The sequence below is a fragment of the Taudactylus pleione genome, unplaced genomic scaffold (genome assembly GCF_031769625.1).
Source record: "Taudactylus pleione unplaced genomic scaffold, aTauple2 ptg000609l, whole genome shotgun sequence".
Classification (NCBI taxonomy): Eukaryota; Metazoa; Chordata; class Amphibia; order Anura; family Myobatrachidae; genus Taudactylus; species Taudactylus pleione.
In genome coordinates, this window is record NW_028285011.1 from 16839470 (window position 1) to 16859063 (window position 19594).

Below are 19594 nucleotides of genomic sequence, written 5' to 3' on the forward strand. Positions count from 1 at the left end.
AGGGCCACGAAAGAAATAGGGGAGGCCAGGAGATGCTGGGGATAAAAGAAGAGGAAGCTACAAGTGAGAATGTTAATAAACAGAAAATTGACAGGTCCAAACAGTGCCCCCTGCCCTGCGGTACCCTTTGCCATGGCACAGGTCGCACCACCCTAGTTACGACCCTGGGGAATATAATCCAGTGCACAAATGCTGCTGTTTTGTACGAATATGATTCAGAGTTGCACACAAGTCCATATTGCAGATGGATCTTGCGGTTTTCAGCTCTGCACACACTCAGTAGCCAAGCATTCACACATTTCAGTTGATTCAAAGGCCGGGTACACATACTGGATGATATGTCATTTTCCGGAAAATTGGAATGACATATCCTTTACGTACGTCATCATCGAGGTCATCCTATCTAATGTGCTGCACGTCAGATGGGCCGACCAGGCTGATGACGACAAGTAGGTGAATGCGGGATGGAAAGGTATACCGCACAGTCATACACCGGATCATGCAGTGTGTACAGCCACCCGATATATCCTTCCATCGAGTGTCGGGTTGGCTAGGATACACGTATGTACACAGAATGTATGCCGAGATCTATCTGATTTCAGACAAAGCTCTTGCATAAAGGACAAGGCTGGTGAAAAGTGCGCTAACAGTGTCGATGGCTACTTTCCCAAGTGCATCTGAAAATTCTTCAATTCCTAATATTTTTATACTGTGTAAAAAAAAAATTGTAACACTTTCTTTATTATTAAAAGTGGGAACTAGCAATTAAATAGATACTATTTGAATCTATGCTGAATTATCCTAAATGATGTGTACATCCCTCAGATTGTGCGTAGGTGGGCACAATGCAGACAGAATGAGTGTAGGAATGCTGATGTGTAAAATGCAGCTGTCATGATTCAGGGATGTCTGTAGTTTCTAGTAAATTGGCAGGCTATGTTCTCATGAATACCGCTCAGCCCGCAAAATAGCTGCCTTCTCTGTGTGTAGCAGACAGGCACGCTTTAGCATGAGGGAAATAAATTATCTGACGTCCTTATGCGTGATTGATGCAAAACTGATTTTAAAACTGGAGCTCCAGATGCTAATGACATTTACATAAAAGGCTGCACAATGTAACTAACCTCTAGTGTTTCACACTTTCCATTTAATCTGTTGCAAAGCCGTTCATAATTGGTAACTAGAACACCCAGCTCTTTTTTTAACGGTTCATGGGCAGCAGGTGGCGCTCTTGCAATAAAGTTATGCACAGAGTCAGTCAGAAGCTTCACCTTGTCCTGCTTCTGTGCAGCCTCTTCTCTTGCTCTCTGAAACAGTAAGAAGCAGTTATTTCTATAATAAGTGTAGCAGATAAACTGTTCTCAGACTGAAAACAAAACACTTGGATTTGACAATGTAATCAGGAATATCGTGCATTGAGTTAGAAAAATTAATAGCTATTATTTTAAACACTAATCAGATAAGTACATTTGTTTATTTATTTTGATAAAGTAGTAGAGATTAAGGGGTTTATTTATTAAGTGGCAGATTACAGAAGCTGTCACTTCCTGGCGTGTTTAAGACCAACAATTAAGTCATTTTGCTATTACGGGGTGTTTTGCTATTATTTCCCTTTAAAATTTTAGGCTTAAACACATTGAGAAAATTAACTTCTATGGGCGGAATTCATTGTTTTCGCAGCCCGCATCTCCCGTCTAAAGTGACAGGAGATCGCGGGCCGCTATGCAATTGTTCTAGATTTTCATGCTGATCGCGCCCATAGAGGTCGGGTTTAGCCGCGTAAAGCAGCTAAACCTGACCAAAGTGCTGGGCGCGATCACGAAAAGTGATGTTTGGGCGCCCAAACATGTAACTTTTCGCACATTTCAGCTCTCATCTCCCAGGGGCTGCGAGTTGAAATGTAGCGCTGGCAGCTCATCGTGCCCGACAGGAGCAAGAATTGAATAGCTCTGTCGGGCGCGATAACGGCTTTAAAGAATTGAATTCCGCCCTATATCTCAATAGATAAACAGAGAAATACTCATCCAATCAAGATGGATAAAGTTACAAAAATTAAACTACGTACATCACTGTTTTTAATCTATAATGCTGCACATATTACCACTGATTTTATTAATATAGCACATTTGATGAGAATATATTTACATCTTTGCTGCAGTCACTCCAAACAGCCCCTCTCGACACGTCAGGTCTCATGAGACTTTGCTGGTGCCGGGCGTCTTTTTCACAACTTTTTTTCCTAAAATGCATCTAGGTCGCAATGCGATGCGACTAGGATACACAATGATTGTGCTGACTAGTGTGATATGTACACTTGCAGGGACAGTTTAAGAGAGGAGGGGGCCCGTTTGCAGCCTCTGTGTGGGTAAATGTCGCACATATTGGTAAATGCTACACATATTACCACTGATTTTATTAATATAGCACATTTGATGAGAGTATATTTACATCTTTGCTGCAGTCGCTCCAAACAGCCCCTCTCGACACGCCAGGTCTCATGAGACTTTGCTGGTGCCGGGCGTCTTTTTCACAACTTTTTTTCCTAAAATGCATCTAGGTCGCAATGCGATGCGACTAGGATACACAATGATTGTGCTGACTAGTATGATATGTACACTTGCAGGGACAGTTTAAGAGAGGAGGGGGCCCGTTTGCAGCCTCTGTGTGGGCCCCCTCTTCTCTGACATTGCAGTAGACTCACTCGCACACAAATAACCAAGTGTCGCAATTCAAATTGATCAGCACAGTCTCCTGGTGTGTCCTAATTGCACGAAGATGCATTTTCAGCACAAAATACACTTGACGCTAGCAGAGTAGCACAAGATCTGGTGGCTCAGGCATGGAGTGCTGCGTGGCGTATTGAGGATAGATCTAGGAGGACACATCTGCAAACACAACTTTACTAATCAGACATGAGTGCTTTTTATTGGTACATTAGGAGAGGGGTCATCCCAAGAGATATATCTAGACGGGTGCTTCTCAACTTATCATTACTTAAACATTTACATTAGTATACAAAAATAAATAAGTATACTGGAAAAGACAAATATTGGAACGTTAATAATTCTTGACTCCACAATACTACTACTCATGTAGATTTTTGTGGCAAAAACATTTGCCCATTTTAATGGTAAATCATGCTGCATTTTAGGACTACTGTACTATCACAGAGACTGCATTCACCAAAGGTTTTAACATAAACTCTTCTATGTGTATAAAATGCATTTAGAAAACATCTCAGTGAGATGCAAAAGCCTTAAAAACCACTGCTGTATACATGGCCTTAAGCTGGCCACACATCTAAAGATTATCTGTCCAACCAGCCAACTAGTTGATTGATTGGAACGAAAATCTGGTAACGTATGACAGCAAATGGTAATCAGCAATTTGCGCCCAAACGCTGGAAAATGGACCAAAACTGTTGTTTGAAAAAATTGTTCAGATCAAACATTTAACAAACTTGTCTAACGACCATTTTCATCTGTTTTCTGGCATTTAGGAGCAAATTGCTGATCATCAGTTACTCCCATACATTACCAGATTTTCATTCCAACCAATCAACTAGTTGGCTGGTTGGATGTAAGTTGGTCTAGTGTGTGGCCAGCTTTACAGTTACACAAGTTATTCATAATGATTTAAATAAAAGGGTCCACTCCCTTCTGCAGCATACAGAAGTTCACAGAGCTTGAGCACATTATATTAAATTAGGCCGTGTACAGTAAGTATATGTTCACATAATTGATATGTAAGTACACCTGGACACGGATACACGTCAGTTGGCATATCTCTTGCTGGGTGGCTGGTGACTGAGATACAATGGTGATCAGCAACTCTAGCTGATTGTAGATAAACCATTAGTATGGCTTCTATATTGTAAGACATTGCAACTGTTTACATTACTAAATTGATATTTTAATTTGGATTACAGCAATAAAAATATATATATAAAGGGGAAACCAATAGACGTTTGTATTTAATGGCATTTCATTTGTATTTGTTTATTACATTTTTTATTGAAAATTAGACTTATGCATTTATAAATAACACTGTCAGGACACTATTCTCTCTCTCTCTGTGTGTATAACACTTCATTATATTATATTATTCTGCATGTCGAGTAATGTGAATGAAGCATTTACTACTAACACGGTCAAGCCACATCTCCAACTTTCTGTAAGCTATTGTCTTGAGAACATATGTTCTTGTCGATGTGTGTATTTTCCTCCATTAGGCCTCACTACAACATCATCATAGGTTACCTTCCTCGAACTGCAAGGTTGAACTTGCTGTTTAAAAGAGTGTGTCTGCGGGCACTAAAAGGAAACTGCAAGCTCTGCTAGTCTGCCACAAAACCAGCCTGTTTTGCTACACTCTGCTCTGCACAAGGTAAGTACATAATGAGCTGTGCATACTGAGCATGTGATTCGCCTCTGCAGGAATGGTGGTTGTTGCAGCAGTGGTGTAATATATATTATTGCCCAGAGAAGAAGCATTTTACTCTGGTCTATAATATATAATCCACCACTGCTGGTGGCCCATAGTCCTGGGCACTTTGTATTATAGGAGGGGAGAGTGTTGGTGCATACTATGCATATATTATGAATGGGTCTTCAGCTAGTGGCACTCCAGGGGTGGAGCTGCAGCTCAGTCTAAAATTCAAATGGGGGAGCCACACCATCTGCCAATGAGTCCCACCCATCTATCTTTGGCAGCATTTGAAATGGCAGTTGGTGTGGTTTCCCTATTTGAATTTTGGACTGTGCTACAGCGACACCTCTGGAGCCGCCAATTCTCCTCTCATGCTGTACACATAGGGCTGATCATTTCAGTCATATTAACTCCTCCTCCTTTCTAGTTTATTTGAATGATGTTACTCTTTTCCTTTATTCTTTAAAGTGCAGAAGCTGAAAAAAAACAAACTTAAAAAAATCTTAATGGCTGATTCAGTTATTGCCTCCACAGCAATGTGTCCTTTAGGAATGTGCAACACGACCAGCAACATCAATTGTTTTTCCACAGGAAAATTAGCTATGGTGAGCTACTGTAATAGGCAGAAACGTGAACAACCGTTCATCATGGGATATTTGGCGGACACATCGCCTAACATTGAATTGTCCTCCTTAATGTCTGCAAAGTACTAAAATCCTGCACCTTGTTCCAAGATTGTGGATGTGCTGATTTCAATGAATAGTGGCCTCTGACAGCAGAAGATAAAAATCTGAGGGAGTACTGGTAATGTTGATTCCCTCTCAGTAGTTTTGTGTTTTTTTTTAAAGAAAATGTTATATCATAAGGCAGAAGCTTACACACATAGGAAAGTTAACCAACTAGAAGTCACTGGTGGACACCGTCACGTGATGTGTGACAATGTTTGTGTGCTGCCAGGGCAGCTCTAGAACACATCACAAGAGGAGGTCGCAGCAAGGAGGTGAGTCTTTATTAGCCTCGCCATGAAATAGAGGCAAAACTCAGCACATGGCTGAAAAAGAAAGCAGTGATTATGTGAATCAATCTTTATGTCATGCAGAGACATATGTATTAATTCTTGCAAATATGCCCTGAACACGGCCGTCTCTTATCACTACTATTGGTGGCAATAAGGGACTTAGGACCTCATTCAGAGCTGGTCGCACAGAGCGTGCGGTCGGTCTGAATGAGGGGAGGACGTCTTGAATTTTCAAGACGTCCTCCTTTGTGGTGGTAAGGCTGTGGGTTAACACCCACAGCCTTATGACCGCCTAAGGTGATGGTCGCGATGGTCAAGACCATCGCGACCATCGGGGCTTACGACGAGACCCTAGAGTAGGGTCTCCCTTGTCGTAAGCCCCGGAGAGCTTTCGGCTCTGTCTGAGCCGGAAGCTCTCCACTGACATCACTAGTGATGTCAGTGGGGCCGCCCCCAAATGGTAGGGGAACGCCCCCGTTTGGGCTGCCACCCCCCCGGCCCGCCTTCCAAACGGGGCGAGCTGTCAATCAACATCGACAGCTCGCCCCCTTTGGATCGAGACCCGCTACGACCGGCGCTGTCGGTCGTAGCAGGTCTCACGCATGTGCACGACGGCGCCAGCACCATCGTGCGCATGCTCTGTGGGGGGCCATCGACCCTGTCCGAGCGCATCGGCGCTAACGACCAGGTCTGAATGACCCCCTTAGTTTCAGAGCAATTTATAATTTTACTCATGCCAATTTATAATTTTAACTTCATAAAAAGGTCTCTAGGTGTTGATTTCTTATATTTCATTGTGCGCCGACCCCTGTGTTTTGGTTTTGGTTCTAATTCATCATTGGGTTTTGGTTTTGTCAAAACTGCCCTTGTTTTGGTTTTGGATCTGTATTTTTTACAAAAATTTATAAAATCAGCTAAAATCACCTAATTTGGGTCTGTTTTGGTTCCTACAGTATTATTAACCTCAATAACATTAATTTCCAGTAATTTCCAGCCAATTTTGACTACCTCACAATATTGTTTTCATTCAGTTTAGGCCAAAGGGTTGCACCGAGCTAGCTTGCTGACTAAGCGAAGTGTCAGCAGTGGGCGGCACAAACACATGGCAGTTCAACTTGCAACATGGCACATCTAGGATACAGAGTGGCACTGCAGTGGCAGACAGGATGGCTGATTAATAGACTATATGACCTCATATTAGGAACCAAGAATGTTTTTTTAATCAAGAACTAATTCAGAGGCACGAGGGAGGTGAAGTATGTATGTAGTTGAAGGCAGGGAAAGGAAGGACGGAATGATTTGTTTGCAAAACTTTTTATTCCGAGGCAAATTCATAAGGGAGGAGGGGGATTCAAGACACAGCTCAGGTTTTCCCGCCGAGCTCGGATTCCAAATCAGGGCAAAACGTCATCATCCCTAGATTTCATGGGTTTTTGATTTGATATGCGTCTGCTGAGGAGCTGCAGGAAATGGGGCCTATATGCTTGGATGAGAAGCTGGTGATGGATGGCATTGCAAGATACAAAAAAACATGAATGCCCCAGTAAAGTATACACTCTTGGCAAAGCCCATTATAAAAAGTGGTGCAAGATGGAATTGTCCTTGGGCTCTCCCGCCCCCCTTATGTTGTATATTAAAAACTACATGCACAGTTTAACAAATCAATCACTTCAGTGACAGGGACTGACACTTGTGTCTGAAGAGATTGGTTTATTTTGGTTTATAATGATCTCTACAGAGGAAAGATGTCATCACCATTATCATCCTCATCTTCACATAATATTAATTAGTCCCGACTGGAATCCACCATTAAAGGTGCCTGTGTACTTTGATGTAATTGCCGGTAAAGTTTTTCCTCGTGGAATTTGTAGTTCATCTTGAGGAACATCATCTTTTCTACAATTTGAAAAAGTAGCCTCCTACGCCGATTGCTGACAAGGTTCCTGGATGTGATGAAAACGCTTTCTGAGAACAAACTGGAGGGTGGGCAGCCAGTTTGTACAAGAGCCTCCAAATTGCATTTTTTTTCCTTCCAGTAGTCAAAGGGACTGTCTAACATACCTATTTAGACACGGTCATTTAAATAATCCTCCACCATTGGATGGTGACCGTATCAGATGAAGTCGTGGTAGAGGTGTCTCTAATTTTAGTCAATTCACAGGTGACTACTGGAAAGGTTTCAGCACCTTGCACAACACAAAAAGTATTCTCCACTGCTCTGGAGTAAGGTACATTCTCCCTATGTCATGGTGCATTGTGCAGCTTTGGATGGCTTTTTGCTGTTCCTCCATCTGCTAAAGCATATAAAGGGTGCAATTCCACCTTGTTACTACTTCTTGCTTCAGCTGATGGCAGGGCAAATTGAACAGTTCTTGCAGGTGCTGCAATCTTCTACATGCCGCTGGTGAATGCCAAAAATATACCAACATTTTTTGGGCCACAGACAACATCTCCTGCATGCCCCTGTCACTTTTAAAAAAATTCTGCAACATTGATTGTGTGATCAAAACATGGGATGTGTTTGAAATCATCCAGCTGTAAAGCTCTCACATTTGTGGTATTATCAGAATCACAAATCCTGAGGAGAGTCCAAGCGGGGTAGGCCATTTTGCAATGACATCCCTGAGTTTTTCTAAGAAGTTGACACTGGTATGCCCCTTAGTGAAGCCGGTGGTACAGAGAGTAGCCTGCATCTGAATGCTGCTACTGTTCATGCTGCTGAAGGCAATACACCCACCCAGTGGGCTGACACTTTAGTTTGCCCAGTTCCGTTTGACCACATATCTGTAGTTAAGTGGACAGTGGATACAACAGTATCAGAAAGGTTAGACTCACAGATAGCACTTGCAGACACACTTAGACTCTCCTCAAGGATTTGTGATGATTCTGAACACAAAGTTTGTTCTACTGCCTTAGTGTTTTTTCACCACTGATATTACGGTTTTCATTTTATTGAAAACATCTACTAGAGTGAGATGCTGTTGCATCATCATGTGAGGCAGAAGAAGATGCCTGGCTGACAGCAGTTGCAGATCTACCACTCAGAAATAAAGGACAAGGCCACATATAGCAAGTTTGCAATTTTATATTTTTCTGCAGGAAACTTTCCCCTTTATTAGTGGTGTTTTTTCTTTAGCAATGCAAAATATGTTGTTGTTTTTATTTTAGATGCCCTGACTGAAAGCCTCTATATCCTTAAGCAGTGGCTTTAGTAGATCATGTTGAAGCGGTATTGGCATGACTGGTGGTGGCAGCAGCTGCAGCGCCAGTGCTTGGTTGCTGCTCTGCTGTTCTATTGATTGATCGTCGAGATCTATATCGACGCCTGAAGTTTTTTCAACAAAAAAAAACAAACTGCCCACCATTAGTGTTAAAAACACAGTATTATGGTCTAAAGTTTTTTTAACCAAAAAAACACTTTTTTTTAAACCACACACAACTGTAATTATTTTATTACTATAATTACTAATTACTATAATATTGTTCTTGCACTATAAAAAAAACAAAGAATGATTTGCTGACTGCCTATCCAAAAAAGTAGCTTGCCCATTATTACTCTAGGGACTGATGTAGGTGGCACTGTCCATAAAAAGGTCACTGAATTTAAACTGTGTCTCTGTCTCACTCTCTCCATCCTCACTCTTAACTAAGCTCCTTCCCCTCCGGCAGTCCTGTGACAAAAGATGCTGCATCACCGCAAGAAGGGACTTATATTGGATCCAAAATGCAAGATCCGACGCTGGGAAGATGATGTTTCGCCTCGTTTTGCAAAAATGGTGGGGAGATCTGAGCAGCAGCTTGGATCGGCTCAGTTCAGGTAAGATTGCTCATCTCTAATAATTTTTATTTTTTAATTTGTAATGTACTAATGTACATTGTAATGCTCAGTGCTGTACAAGGGTAAAACAGAATAAATAAAAAACACTGACATGGAAGCTAGCAGCCAGATAAGTCTGGACATGAAATAAGGCTAGAGAGTACCTTGCATCTGAGAGCTTACAGTATAGTTTGAATAAAAGTAAAGTTGAGGAGCAAGTGTGACTCAGCTTAGAGTGTGGAAAAGCAGGGTAATGGATAAGTGAGTTGATGGGTGCTCAGCAGATACTTTTGGGGTTTTCAGAGATTGTTTAAAGCTTTGGAGCAGGGGTTCCCAACCACGGTCCTCAAGGCACACTAGCAGTCCAGGTTTTAAGGATAGCCATACTTAAGCAAAGGTGTCTTAATTAGTACCTCAGTTATTTTGGCTAAACCAACTGTGCTCAAGCAAGGATATCACTAAAACCTGGACTGTTAGTGTGCCTTGAGGACCGAGGTTGGGAAACACTGATTTGGAGGCTGATAGGGAATAGGTAAGATAATGGGACAAGACCTGTACAGTACATGGGAGTAAGGGGTGAGTAGGATAGAGGCAAAGTAGAAGAGCAAAACCAGGGCGGATAAGAGGGAGAGTATTTTCAGATGAGGACTTAGATGTACTGTAGAAAGGCGTGAAGTCTCTGAGGACTTTGTAGGGGAGAAGTGAAGATTTTGCCAAATAGGTAACATTAGGAAATCATGTGGCAATATTGAAGAGATAATTTGTTATATGAAATCAAAGGAATTTTGAGGAATGGTATATTTAAGTGTTATCTACATAGAGTTGATACTGGAGACCAACTGATGTCTCAAGCAGTAAGGACGGTGTGCCATGGCTGGGTTATAATATTTTCATCTGATGATTGCTTCAACTGGTAATAGCTAATTGGGAAGTGACTATAGTGACTAACATTATTAAAAAACAGCAAAGGTACTTTACTGTGCTATAGATGCGGTAAATTACTTGCTTTGAAGTGACTGCGGGGATGAATATAATGGGGTAAGGCAGAGCCGTAACTAGACTTTTTGGTGCCCTGTGCCAGAAAGAGCATTGGCGCCCCCCTCATTTTTCAAAGGGACATAATGCACCCAAAAAAGGGCCATGGCTTCATGGGGAAGGGCCAGGGAAGAGATAGGAGAGGCCAGGAGATGCTTGGGAAGAAATAAGAGGAAACTACAAGCAAGAATGATAATAAACAGAAATTTGATAGCCCCAAACAGCGCCCCCTGACCAATGGTGCCCTGTGCGATGGCACCGGCGGCACTACCCTAGCTACGGCCCTGGGGGAAGGTATCAATGCAGAATTGTCCATTAAACTGTGCAGCTTCACAAATGGAAAACTCATACATTACAGGTGCCTGATAAAGCGAGGAATGGATGTCTATAACTAGGCTGACTGTAAGGGCTGATCCAATGTTCTATGAAACACTTTTCTTTGAGATTTTAACCATTTAGTATTGTGATTTTATTTACTTATACTGTTCAATGATGTACAGTATATTTATGCAGAACGGGTCCACACTCACGTATTTCTGTGTGCAGTTGCTGGTGTGCAATTCTTATTTAATAGTCTAGAAGTGGAAGCCCAACTGTAGAGATATACTGTACATACACACACACACATGCATACACACACACACACACATATATATATATATATATATATATATATATACACACACATACATACATACATGCACACATAAATATATATTTTGAGTACAACTGTAGGAGTAAGGATGACATTTTTAATGTCAGGAAAAGCAATATCATTGTGAGAAGATAATGTCAGCAGTGCATTTTCAGGCGCCATTGCTACCTGGTTTCTGGACAGCCCTATGACAGAGGCCTATAAATGTCTGTACAGACATTGACCCCTGTTCCTCTGACATTTCTGAAAATGCTGCATTAGATTTCTATCAGTACATCTTGCTCACAACTGGACAAAAAACATGCTGCAACTGTGTGGCAACTGGACTGATATTTGTATGATTTTTGCACCATAAAAACAATTACATATTTTTTTGCTTTCTTGATGGGAATTTCCATTGGTATAGAAGATCTGACTGGAAATGATCAAAATGTATACTGTATCTTTGTGCATTATTATTTGCATATTTGAATTTGCTGGCCATTATTAAGGGCATATTAGATATTGTATGTCATTGTCAATGATGTCTATATAATAATCAGGGATGGCCTGTTCTGTGCCCGTCATGTGCAGTGAGTGTGTTGGTGAGCACAGTGACGGACACCAGACAGATCAAATGGAGAGACAGGAGAACCAATAATATAGTGGGGAGGGGGCAGAATGGGACAGAGCGGGCGGCCTTAGGTGACCCAGTATATGCCGGGTCCATTTAACTAATACTTTTTCATAATATTATGAAGGCTAGTCATCGGTAGCACATTCAACCGACTTTGTGGGCAATATTAATGGTAGATTATAACTTAATGGTCATTATTACTCTGTCAGGCACCTAATATGCCTGTGTTTTCCAGTAACTACTGACAAACATCACATTGGTGGTCATTATCACTAGGAGCTAAGATTTTGCTTATAGTATATTATAGTTTATGATTTTTTTTTACCATATATTTTTAATGGGAGCCTTTCATGTGCACTGCGCTATAAGGCCAGAAAAGTTATCAGTTGACTGGAATAATATGATGAGGCATAGGCTGGAGTAATATGTGGAGCATTGCTGATTTTAGTATATGCTTCAATCTTTGCATAAAATATTGACACTGCATTAAGCAAGCAGATACACAAAGGTATGTGATTATGTAAGATCCATGCTAATTATTCTTGTTTTGTATGTTTAATAGGCTATTTTATAGCTGCACTGCATGTAAAATGAATTTACATAACAATATGATAATAATAACCTATTGAATTGCCATGCTAATAAGTTAGGACACCAGTGTATATATTATGTCATCAGTATATCTAGATACTTTCTGTTTAACAAATGCTGTCAGTTTCCATCACCTTCTAAAAATACATTATTGTGGGTGCTGACAGTTCTTTCTTGTAGCTGTGAAGTTAAATCTGTGGAAATCCAATTAGTACTACATCCAGGTAATCATTTTATTTGCTGAGGAATTATTTGTTTAGATCTCTAAAGAATTCTCTAAATTCCCAAATAGATGTTTCTTTGTACAAGCAGTTATTATTACTAATGGAATTAGCTATTTGCTGATAATTACAGACATCATGAAAAGACAAACATTCAGAGAGGCATACAATAGCTAATCGGCTACAGTTCATTCCATAACCTGTATAAGAATCAAGGTCTAGTATTAAATGGAAAAAAATAAAACTTAATTCTGCACATTGTATTAAGTAGCACATCTCACCACCTTTATCTTGTGTTATCAAGCCATTGGCTGGCTGCTAATTACTTACAGGCATACATTTCTTAAACATGTTCCTAATTCAGTAAGCAATGGAGGAAATTCAAGTGATTAAGTAAAAAAAATAAAAAGCAAAGTTATGCTGTGTAATTATTACAACAAGTAACGTGTTTTGGGAAAGAACGCTACATAAAATACATAAATCAGGTACCTTTAGCTCTTCCAAAGCCTTTTGTAACTCCTCTGGTGTCTTGTACTCAAAATCTCTTTCTGAATACTCATCCTCGGCTTGTGCTATCCATTCCTGCATTTCTGAAAGATCCTTTCGAAGGCTTACAGTTTTCTCCAAGCCATCCTTCAGAGCTGCTTTTTTTGCATTGGCCTAAATTGAGGCATAAACTGAGAGCTAGACAGCGGCATAGACTATTGAAAGTACAAGAGCTACTATATCAAGTACATCTTTGCCTAAAAGTTTAGATTACTTACAGAGATTACAGGCCAAATATAGGCTGTGTACAGCAGAGAACCAGACTACTTGAAAGTTAGAAGTAGCAAGTTAGGACAAACAGACCTTGACATTGTATTCACACATAACACAGGAACAATCCAGATCATACACTTAGCAGCATTTTATAAATACATAATGTGACTGTCTGTTGCTCATTAAAGAATTACGTATTGGCCCCTAAAACCTGATTTTTATAAATATTTTCAGTTTTTATTTAAATACAAATATTTATCTTATAACATGTTACAGTAGTTTGTTGCAATATAAAATGATAATAATGAAGATAAAAGTAATAACTGAGAGACTCTACCATTGAGGCCAATAAAATGTCTTATTTTTAGGTGTGAGAAATGTCTTGCGCATAAATAGATTAGTCTTCAGATTTTGTATTCTTGAGCAAAAAGGAAAATTTAGTTTGCAATGAATAATAAATAGATAATGTTTATTTTCATGTCAGCCAAGTTAGTACTTGCAGTTCATTATTCTATTATGCTATGGTAATCCTTAAAAGGAATGTGGAAACTTTAGTGAGGGAGAAAAGTGATATTCCATGAATGTTTCCATTTATTTATTTTCCCTCCTACAGTAAATGTTATCTTCTAATCAGTGGCATATCTAGGGGGTGTCGAGCAGGGCACGTTCGCGATGTCGGATAGTCCGCGCAAGGGTGGGGGGAAGTGCCACCGGCTACGGACCAGGACACTGGTTTAAAGTCAGTAACACATTACACAGTAACACACACACCGCCACCTGGTAGTACACTAGTACTACCTGGTGGAGGTATGTGTGTTTCAGCAGCCAATGAGAGTCAGACAGACTGGCTGCTGTGCCCACTGCCAGAGCCGGGCTGGAGATCACTCATGAGCTCCGCCTTCCAGGTTCCCGCAGTGTGTGATAGGAGAGACTTCAATTTAAAGACCCCTGGAGTATAAACATAAGAGACATTGGGCCTGATTCAGACCCACTCGCGAGCGGCTGTCCGCTCGCAAGTGGGTCGATGTTATGGACTGAGCATGCGCACGACGGAGGGAGCTCCGTCGTGCGCATGCGCCAGACGCGACGTGCGAAGGAAAGTCCTTCGCTCGTTGTGTCCGATCAAAGGGGGCGTGCTGTCAATGTTGATTGACAGCACGCCCCCTTTGGTGGGCGTGCCGGGGGCGTGCCTCCCTGACGGAGGCGTTCCCACGGGAACGCCTCCCGTCAGGAGCCGGCCCACTGACATCACTAGTGATGTCAGTGGGAGTGATTTTGGCTCTGATAGAGCCAAAATCACTCCAGAGCATGCGGTTGAAAACCTCAACCGCAGGCTCCGGCTCGCAATTTCGATGGTCGAGACCATCGCGGCCATCACAAAGCACGCTCGTATAGCCTGTGGGTGGTGACCCACAGCTATACGAGCGTCCAGGAGGACGCTCCATGAAAATGGAGCCCGGCGCTCTGCTCAGAGCGTACGGCTCTGAATGAGGGCCATTATATTTTCTTTTTCTTTTTGTCACAATTTTATTGTGATTATTTTATAGGAATATACACTGATATACTAGCAATCGGTTGCAATCTTTTTACTGTTACATTGTGCAATAAAAAACTTTATATAAATATTCTAGAGTATTTGAGTGTTTAATTCACATGCCAGACCTCTTTAATAATTAGCGCAAAAAGGAATATATATTTATTGTTGCACTAGGATGTAGACAGATTAAAGAAAAAAAAAAAGAGTAAAAAACAAATTTTTATCAACATAGGAGCTCAGTCAGACCCGCTCGCAAGTTGCAGTTACTCGCTGGCAAAAAGGGGGCGGTTATTTAAATGAAGAGCTTGCACTGCGTCGCGTAAGGACGCCCACTATGTTTTTGCGAGCTACGGCAAAGTGCACTCGCAAGTGTCTAAAGACGCCACTCGCAACACATGTCATCTCTGTGAAATTAAGGATTAATCAGGACAATCGTGAGCCATCAGAGCTGCTCGCTGCTCGCAGCCCTTGGGGTTGCCTTAACCTGCCGCAAGCACAGCGATCAGTGCTGGCTGAAAAACATGCAGGTGACGTGTACAATGACGCTACTATGCTAATTATGCATGCTCCTTAAACAGTGTTTTGGCGGCCCTACACGCCTGCATTCGCACATCTACTCCCCCGTACACAAGCATCTTCCCCTGTTACCTCCCATAAACTGTCACTCAAAGTAGCGACCTGATGGCTTACGAGCAACCAAAATCAGATCGCAACAAATGGCTTGTGCACGCGCACTGCGTATACGCATGCGGAGATGGCCGAAAATCGTTCAGAGCGAGCGGGTCTGAATCAGGTCCATATTTGATACTGATACAAAACAAATGTATTTCTATTAATCTAATACAGGTATTTGAATCATAAACACACTTCCTTTGCCCACCACAGCAGATGATTGCGGGCTAAATAAAGAATAAACCAGCCTAAATGGTGTATATATATATATATATATATATATATATCCAACTGTGACCCGGCACTCACCAGTCCTCTCAGCTGTAAATGGCTCCGGTGCCTTCCAAAGGGGTATGGTTTCCCCAAATGCATATGCAAACAAGACATGAATGAAGGTGGCACTCAAATACTTCAATATAAGGTAAACCAAGTACCCACTACGGAGTAGCTTTAATGTGACTTCATATCAGCATCAACGTTTCGGGGATCGAATCCCCTTTCTCAAGACAACAAATGTTGACGCTGATATGAAGTCACATTAAAGCTACTCCGTAGTGGGTGCTTGGTTTACCTTATAATGAAGTCTCTGAGTGCCACCTTCATTCATTTCTTATTTGCATATATATATATATATATATATATATATATATATATATATATATATATACAGTCAGGTGCATAAATATTGGGACATTGACACAATTTTCATATTTTGGCCTCTATTCACCACCACAATGGCTTTGAAATGAAGCAAACAAGATGTGCTTTAACTGCAGACTTTCAGATTTAATTTGCGGGTAATTATATCCAAATTGGGTGAACGGTGTAGGAATTACAATGGTTTCTATATGTGCCTCCCACTTTTTAAGGGGCCAAAAGTAATGGGACTATCAACTCAAAAGATATTTTATGGACAGGTGTGGGTTATTCCCTCGTTATTTCATTATCAATTAAGCAGGTAAAAGGTCTGGAGTTGATTCTAGGTGTGACATTTGCATTTGGAATCAGTTGCTGTCAACTCTCAATATGAGATCCAAAGAGCTGTCACTATCAGTGAAGTAAGCCATCATTAGGCTGAAAAATCAAAACAAACCCATCAGAGAGATAGCAAAAACATTAGGTGTGGCCAAATCAACTGTTTGGAACATTCTTAAAAAGAAAGAACGCACCGGAGAGCTCAGCAACACCAAAAGACCCGGAAGACCACGGAAAACAACTGTGGTGGATAACAGAAGAATTATTTCCCTGGTGAAGAAAAACCCCTTCACAACAGTTGGCCAAATCAAGAACACTCTCCAGGAGGTAGGTGTATATGTGTCAAAAGGGGGGGTTTAGTGCCCGCGCTTGCCCACAAATGATTGGTACCTTATTGAGTTTTAGAATACACTCAAACAATAAGGTTGTATTCAAAAAAATGTATTTAATTAAATTATTGATGTATTTTATGTATTGCAGATATTAGTAAATAAATTCAATGGTATTAATAACAAACAGACAGACACTTCTAATGGACAAGACAACACATAAACATATACATACATGTAATCAGATGTATGATAGGAACAGAGCAAACTGGTAAAAAGGGGAGGGGGGGAAAGGTGGGGGAAGAGGGAAAAGATCAGAGATGTTATATTGCAGCACTTGCGTACTGTTGCTGTGTGGTACTCGGTATAGTGGTGGATGGTCGCCTGCAGCTAATGGTTCTGATAGAAATTAGGCAAATAGTTAATAAATGTTCCAACTGTAAGGTGGTTCCATGTGTGATCCACTGTTAATCACTGGGAAGGGTGTGTGGTGTTATTACCATGGGGTGGAATACAAACGATGTGCAGTTCCAGTGGTATGTAGGGCCTCAAGGTGCGGCGTCCCGTAACCCTCGGTACCCTACTTACCCACACTCTTCTTCCAAATCGTTCAGTCCCAGTCTTATCTCACCTCTCCACAACCGGAGCCCCGGAATTGGGAGCGGTGGGTGCGGGGTGATGATCGTCCAGGCTTCTCCTTGGTTCCGTCTGCCGTGGTGTGTGGATGTAGCACACTCCGGCTTGGTCCCTTCGGCAGCCTCGTGGATTCCCTGTGTGTTCGCGACACTTCCGGGTGCGGGTCTTGCGACGCTGGAGAATGACGTAGTACAGACGGCCGTCTGTGTTACCTCCCAACAGAGGTGTCTGTGTGATTTGTGCACAGCTTGTGCACTTCTCAAAGTGTGATAGCTCCGATGCGTAGCGGCCTTTTAAGCCTTCTTCAGGGATGCGTGTCAAAGTCAACAATCAAGAGAAGACTTCACAAGAGTGAATATAGAGGGTTCACCACAAGATGTAAACCATTGGTGAGCCACAAAAACAGGAAGGCCAGATTAGAGTTTGCCATCTAAGAAAGCCATTACAGTTCTGGAACAACATCCTATGGACAGATGAGACAAAGATCAACTTGTACCAGAGTGATTTGAAGAGAAGAGTATGGAGAAGGAAAGGAACATACCACCTCATCAGTGAAGCATGGTGGTGGTAGTGTCATGGTGTGGGCATGTTTGGCTGCCAATGGAACTGGTTCCCTTGTATTTATTGATGATGTGACTGCTGACAAAAGCAGCAGAATGAATTCTGAAGTGTTTCGGGCAATATTATATGCTCATATTCAGTCAAATGCTTCAGAAGTCATTGGACGGCGCTTCACAGTGCAGATGGACAATGACCCGAAGCATACTGCAAAAGCAACCAAAGAGTTTTTTAAGGCTAAAAAGTGGAATGTTATGCAATGACCAAGTCAATCCCCTGACCTGAATCCAATTGAGCATGCATTTCACTTGATGAAGACAAAACTGAAAGGAAAATGCCCCAAGAACAAGCAGGAACTGAAGACATTTGCAGTAGAGGCCTGGCAGAGCATCACCAGGGATGAAACCCAGCGTCTGGTGATGTCTATGCATTCCAAACTTCAGGCTGTAATTGCCTGCAAAGGATTTGCAACAAAGTATTAAAAAAAAAGTTAGATTTAGGATTGTTTAATTTGTCCCAATACTTTTGGCCCCTTAAAACGTGGGAGGCACATATAGAAACCGTTGTAATTCCTACACCGTTCACCTGATTTGGATGTAATTACCCTCAAATTAAATCTGAAAGTCTGCAGTTAAAGTATATACACATATACACACACATGTATATACAGTGAGTTCAGAAAGTCCCTCCAGTCAGACAGTGTTGGCTCCAGAGGTCCAAAATTCTAATAGTGGAGCCACTCCAAACACTGGCAAATACCTCCAGCATGGACTCGCTGGCAGTTGGTGTGGCTCCATTTTGAATTTTGTACCGTCACACACAGGGGCGCCGAGAGGGGGTTGGTGCGCAAGTACAAATTACCCGGGCTTCCCGAGGGGACCGGCCAGGGCCGGGTCCGATGCCGCCTCCCCTCCCTCACAGCAGCCCAGCACACAGCGTGTGCTGAGCTACAGTGGGAGACTGCTCGTTGCTGCTGAGCAGTCTCCTATGCCTGTGGGGGGGGCGATCACATTGATAACACCCCCTGGCTTTGTGCCTGGCTGAGGGGGCTCAGAGCGCCCCCTCGCCAGCGTGCAGTGCCGCTTAGTGGTGCTGAAAATCTTTTTTTTTTTTCCCCGAAGGAGGCATGGCCACACCTCCTGCAATTAGGCCATGCCCCCTGTTACCGAGGCACGCCGCTGGCCTGGTCACGCACTTAGCACACAGTCACTGTGGAGGGACTTTCCGATCTCCCTGTATGTGTGATACCCCATAAGGACCCCCATATTTGTGGGCTATTATATGCTGCCCTCTGTTGGGGAATGTTGTGGAACTGCAGTGAGGAGGGGCGCAAGGACCCAGATTATCTGGCAATGTGTGCTTCACTAGTAGGCACAGACTGAAACTGAACATAAAAGGGGGAATGAGTAAAGAACTCTGGAGATGGCTGCAGACAGAAAGCATGTGTTTGCTGTGTATGCCCAGACTGATAAGTAGGTTGTGTGGAGTGCAGTAGCTGGGATTGTGAGCAGGGCTGTGACCAGGACCCAAACTGCCGAGTGAGGAAGCCGCACTGCAGGGTCAGAGAACGCCACTTGCAGTAGTGACCGGAAAAATGAAGTAAAAGACTGCCAGTGAGACAGAGACACAGCGAGAGTGGGTACAGCACCAGCAGATACATTACTTGTACAGTGCCCCCACCAATCACTCATTCATCCAGACAGCTCCCAGTGAGACAGAGGGAGAAGGAGCAGGCGCAGTGTTCACA

At 42.2% G+C, this 19594-nt stretch overlaps 1 protein-coding gene across 1 annotated transcript in view; it reads right to left on the reverse strand.

The window, feature by feature from the left end:
- Positions 1-19594, reverse strand: part of DMD (dystrophin) — a 2214077-nt gene that overhangs the window by 1568030 nt on the left and 626453 nt on the right. The window contains exons 25-26 of the mRNA XM_088454197.1: positions 12871-13041; positions 1125-1307 (exon numbers count right to left, since the gene is read on the reverse strand). Coding sequence (XP_088310323.1) covers positions 1125-1307; positions 12871-13041 — 354 coding nt within the window. The remainder of the gene's footprint in view (positions 1-1124; positions 1308-12870; positions 13042-19594) is intronic.